Source organism: Dipodomys ordii, unplaced genomic scaffold (genome assembly GCF_000151885.1).
Source record: "Dipodomys ordii isolate 6190 unplaced genomic scaffold, Dord_2.0 Scaffold5, whole genome shotgun sequence".
Taxonomy (NCBI): domain Eukaryota; kingdom Metazoa; phylum Chordata; class Mammalia; order Rodentia; family Heteromyidae; genus Dipodomys; species Dipodomys ordii.
In genome coordinates, this window is record NW_012267221.1 from 6,220,833 (window position 1) to 6,226,015 (window position 5,183).

Consider the following 5,183-nt stretch of genomic DNA (forward strand, 5'->3'; position numbering starts at 1 on the left):
TGGGCTGAGGGAGGCTGGGTTTCCTCAGACCCCATGTCCTTCTTTAGTGGGAAGGAGGAAGACCCAACAGGGTTCCTTTATCTTGTGAAATAAACTATGAAATCCAATACATGTTCAACTATTAGCCTCATTGTTCTTTCTTATCTAAATTATTCCTTCATGGAGGAACAGTAAAGAAGTGGTTCATAAGTCAGCTTATTTAGACATTCAGACAGATAAATTTTTGCTATTATTTCCTTAGACTTCACAATGTGGCATATTCTTCCTTACGTGGTGAAAAAGGGAAAATTTACCTTTTCTTGCAGTTGTGGGGAATCTTTCTTTTTCTGACAAGCTCCATTGAATATTTATAATATCATTATGAGCCATACAGGATTATCAACACAAGGAGACAGGCTTTCAGCAGCCAAATGAACAGACACAACATATATGTCTGTCCCATCATATGCCAAGTGATTTCACAGGCCTTATGCAGCAGTGGCTCCCCATCCCAGCAAGGTACCCACTAGAAAGAAAATGTTTTTGGTCACATTATACCAGTTTTAGCTGCTGTTCCCAACATCCTTGAAGGCCTGGGGGTGAAGAAGCTCATGGGGTTCTCTTGGTCTGATATTTTCTATGGTGCTGAGTGGCATTATTCAACTGTTGGATAAAGAAATGCCAGAATGTACACTGACCCTTGTCAATGCTCAGGAAGGTTTTCAGAATAGCATTTACCTTCCATTGCAACTGATTTACCTTCCATTGCAATGGAAGCACCTGGTTTTCTTTTCTTCCTTGAATCAATTTCAGTGAAACATAAATGTGTATTTTGATGTGTTCAGAAAGTAATAAGTTCTAATAAAGTAATCTCCAGTAATGACAGAAAAAAACAATTCTACTAAAGATATAGAAAATAAGAGTGACGCAGGTGCCGGCGGCCCGATCGGTGGTAGGCGCAGGCTTTGTGACCAGACACAATGAGAAGTACAGGAGGATTTGGCCTGCTCAGCATCCTGCTCATCCTGGCGGTCCTTTCACACTCAGGTTTTAGCCTCTGCTGCTACAACTGTCCAAGCCCAGTTTCAGACTGCAATATAAACATGACCTGTCCATCTAACCTTGACGCATGTCTCTTTGCACAATCTGGGCCCCGCATCTATCGCAACTGTTGGGCATTGAGGGATTGTACTTTTGACTTCATTTCCAGACGAATAGGAGAGTCTGAGATCCAGTACAGCTGCTGCCAGGAAGACCTTTGTAACCTCCTACTCAAATCTGCTGGAGTAGCAGCCACCGTATCAGGGAAGCTGTTGTTGCTGGCAATGCCATTTCTGGCAGCAATGTGGAACCTTTGTCTCTAATGAAACAGCAGAGTGGGAATTTCCTAAGCTCCTTCACTTTCCTATCTTCCCATTTTCTTACTGCTGCTGCTGCACACCAAAGCCTTTATTGTTTTTCCACTGGATGTTGTTGAGAAAGAATAGAACTATCTTGAACACCTTTGATAAGAGAAAAGGATCTGAGAGACTTGAAAGACCCTGTCCTGCATTTAGGATAGGAGTGAAGATAGAGGAGTAACCTGAGGAGGTTACTTCTCTTCATCCTCTACTTGTTCCCTGATTCCTGAACGTAGTTAAATAGTATAATCAGTATTAGGGAGAATGGGGAAACAATGGATATTCTTTCCAACATCCTCTGTCACATAAAATTCTTTCATCAGCCATCTGCCAGCAGCTTATGCCTGTAATCCTAGCTACTCAGGAAGCTGAAATTCTGAAGATTGCAGTTCAGAGTCAGCCTGGGCAGGAAAGTCTGTGAGCTTCTTATCCCTAAATAACCATCAAAAAGCCAGGAGTAGAGTTGTGGCTCAAGCGGTAGAGTGTCAGCCTTGAGTGAAAAACCTAAGAGTGCCTAGGCTCTGAGTTCAAGCCCACGTATCAGCACAAACAAAAATGAAGCAAACTTTTCGGCATGCAGGCATGCCAGAATTTCTAAGTATGGGATGTCCAAAAGCTGTAGACTGAGGACTAGACCCAGGAACATGAATGTGCTAAACCATACCCCTAGCCCATGCAATAAGATGCTTAATACAGAGCAATTGGAATCCCTTGCTTTGTCTCTGCCAGAGAGTATGGGTAGGGAAGGAGGATATCCTATCTAAATGGCAGTGCATAGAAATACAAGATCTGTCTCTAGAGAGTTACCCATGGCTAAAATTTGAATGTTCCCATGTCTCCAAATTTTGTATGGGCTTTGCTGTCTTTCACTTAAAAAAAAATAATTGCCTAAACTAATGGTGTATTAAAGTTATACTCCCTCTTTTTGATTTTCTTGAAAAAGAGATTACCACACATAAAGAATAAACATTCTATGCAAAGGGACAGGGAGTATTAAGTGCACTTACTTCAAATGTATTAGGAGGAATTCCCTTGTGTGGTTCTAGAATAAGTGTTTATAGAAGTCCAGGCACTGATGGCTCATGCTTATAATCCCAGCTACTCAGGAGGATCCCAGTTTGAAGCCAGTCTGGCGGAAGTCTTCAATTAATGAACAAAATGCTGGACTGAAAGCATGGCTCAAATGGTAGAGTGCCAGCCACGAGCAAAAAAAAAAAAGCAAGCGCAAGAAGCCCAAGTTCAAGATTCCTGGTACCAGCACAAAACACAACAAATCATATGGGCTGCTATTCAAGACTTCCAAATGTTATCATTACTAGCAACAGATATGTGAACATATTTTGCCTGATGGTATTTAGTTTACTGACTTCTGGCTGATTCAGCATAGATTATATAAAATAGACGTATAGGATTACTATCAGTCACAAATGTTGAAGTTTTTGACAGCTCTATTTCCTCAAAAAGGAAGTTTTTCCTTTTCCCTGTGTCTCCTGGTAAATAATCTTCAAGACTTAAACATTGTATCCTTATGATCATATCAGTATTTAACAGTATAATGATAATAGTTTTGCATATGAGGGAGGGAATTTTGATTTTTTGAGACAGGATCTGACTATGTAGCCCAGGCTTTCCTGTAACTCCCCATCCTGCCTCAAGCCCCCTGAGTCTTAGGATTACAGGCATATACCACAGTACCAAGCTAAACAAATACCCTAAAGATCTCTGATATAATCTGCTGTACAAACCAAATGCATATGTAATCTCTTAGATGACACTGCAGTAATGTGCTTTTCTGAAAATAAAATAATGAAATGGAAAAATTTTTAAAAAGAAAATAATTGTCTTCCCTAACAGAATATGTGTTACCATTGTAAAACATAAACCTTAAAATTGTAGGTTGGCAAAATAGCTATCTAAAAAACTTTAGGTTCTCTGATATTGTTTAAAAATCTTGAAGGGTGCTTAACTAGAGCCTAATTTTTATTGTCATATGGTACCTACTGTGTGAGAGTACCTAAGAGGTAATATCATTATCTGGGTGGAAATGGAGGGGAACTTTTTCTGCAGTTTTATGGCTTTGACTACCAGCAATTAGCTCTCATCCAACTTGACTATCTACAGATACTTGTGTGTGTGTGTGTGTGTGTGTGTGCGTGTGCTAGCTATGGGCTTGGACTCAGTGCTTCAGCACTGCCCCTGAGCTATTGCACCAAAGGCTAGCACTCAACCACTTGAGACACAGCTCTGTGCCTGGGTGTTTGCTAGTTAATTGCAGATAAGAGCCTCACAGACTTTCCTGCCAAGCTGGCTTTGAACCACAGTTCTCAGATTTTAGCCTCCTTTTTAGCTGGGATTACAGATGTGAACCTGTAATCCTGGCTTGTCTATAGAGTTTTTAACATAGTGAACAAGGACATAGATTACTACGGTATAGAGTTGTTTGATAAATTTTTATTCTCATTATGTTTTCTGGACAACTCACATAGATATGATACAGGGCATTCCTTATTCTTTTGTCTCAATGACTAAGTTGAACATGGCATTGATGCATACATATGTCTTTCAAAGCAAATTCCTGAGTGACTTAGGTTCATGCTTCCCAAAGCCCACAGTTTGTGTGTACTTCTAAATATTGAGGGTCTATACTTGATGATGGCAAACAGCCCTTCTCTCATCATCTTACTTTGTTTTTCTTTTTCAGGGGTGTTCAGTTGGGCCAGAGTTGGACAAGGCTAATAAAGTGAATTTTCTTGGCTAATGCATAGCTATTTTCTCTTGGGCTATTCCCATGAGAATAAAATATAGTTATAATTTAAGGCCTCACTATAATTCCAGTGAATCTTTTATGACCTACTTGTATGTAAGAATACTCAGGCAACTACATTCTTCCACTCAAGTAACCTTAAGATCCAAAATGTACTAGAATTGGAGAGATAGGATATTTTTTTAAAGAGGCTTACACTAGTTAAAAATAGAGTAGGTCTCTAGGTAAAAGTCTTATCTATTAACAAGATGGTTTCAAAAGACCTAATTTCTCTGCTGTAGAATTTGGTTTTGATAGCTGATTTTGACTTTGCATGCAGATAAGATATAGAAACCTTATTTAGAAACCTAAAGTATTTTCATATTAGGTTTTCAAAATATTTTTGCATGCCCAACAATGTTCCTTTTATTTATTTATTTTAAATTTTGCATATAACCTCCTGTTCCCCCTACATTAATTCAATTCACTATGTTCTTCTTTGTACGTTTTTTATTGTAAAAATGGTGTACAGAGGGGTTACAGTTACATGAGCAAGGTAATGAGTACATTTCCCATCAAGCATTGTTACCTCCTCCTTTGTTTTTTCCCTACCATCCCTTCCCTCCCACCTCCAAAACTACCCCCATCCCCAGCACTGAAGTTGTAAAGTTTGTTTTCCACATAGTGTTTTGTACATCTCATTGTTACAATGGGTCAACCTGTATCCTTATTTAAGCATTTTGTTTTTTTCCCTCCCTTCCCCAAATTAGAGGAGTGTATATACAAGATGCAGGGTACCGACATCAAATACAGTGAAAATAAGGGTTGTACTGTATGTGTGGGGGAATATACAAAGAAAAAAAATCACATGGCACATTATAAATATGGTAGAAACAATAGCAAGAAAGAAAAAAGATATTTGTGTCCCTATCTTAAAGTTCATTTCGCTTAACATCATCCTATATAGTCATATGTATATAGCTTTTTACCTTTTCTGCTTGTCCAAGACTTATACTAATTATTGAAAATAAGGGAAACCCTGGGACCTATGTTTCTTTGGG

General features: G+C 38.9%; 1 protein-coding gene across 1 annotated transcript; it reads left to right on the forward strand.

The window, feature by feature from the left end:
- The first annotated feature begins 959 nt into the window (after positions 1–959).
- LOC105993876 (CD59 glycoprotein-like) lies at positions 960–1,343 on the forward strand. Its single transcript, XM_013027254.1, has one exon. It carries the CDS (start codon positions 960–962, stop codon positions 1,341–1,343), a length of 384 nt encoding a protein of 127 aa, XP_012882708.1.
- Positions 1,344–5,183: the final 3,840 nt, after the last annotated feature.

Excerpts from the sequence above, each read along its gene's own strand:
- LOC105993876 (XM_013027254.1), top strand. The coding sequence starts at position 960 with ATGAGAAGTACAGGAGGATTTGGCCTGCTCAGCATCCTGCTCATCCTG.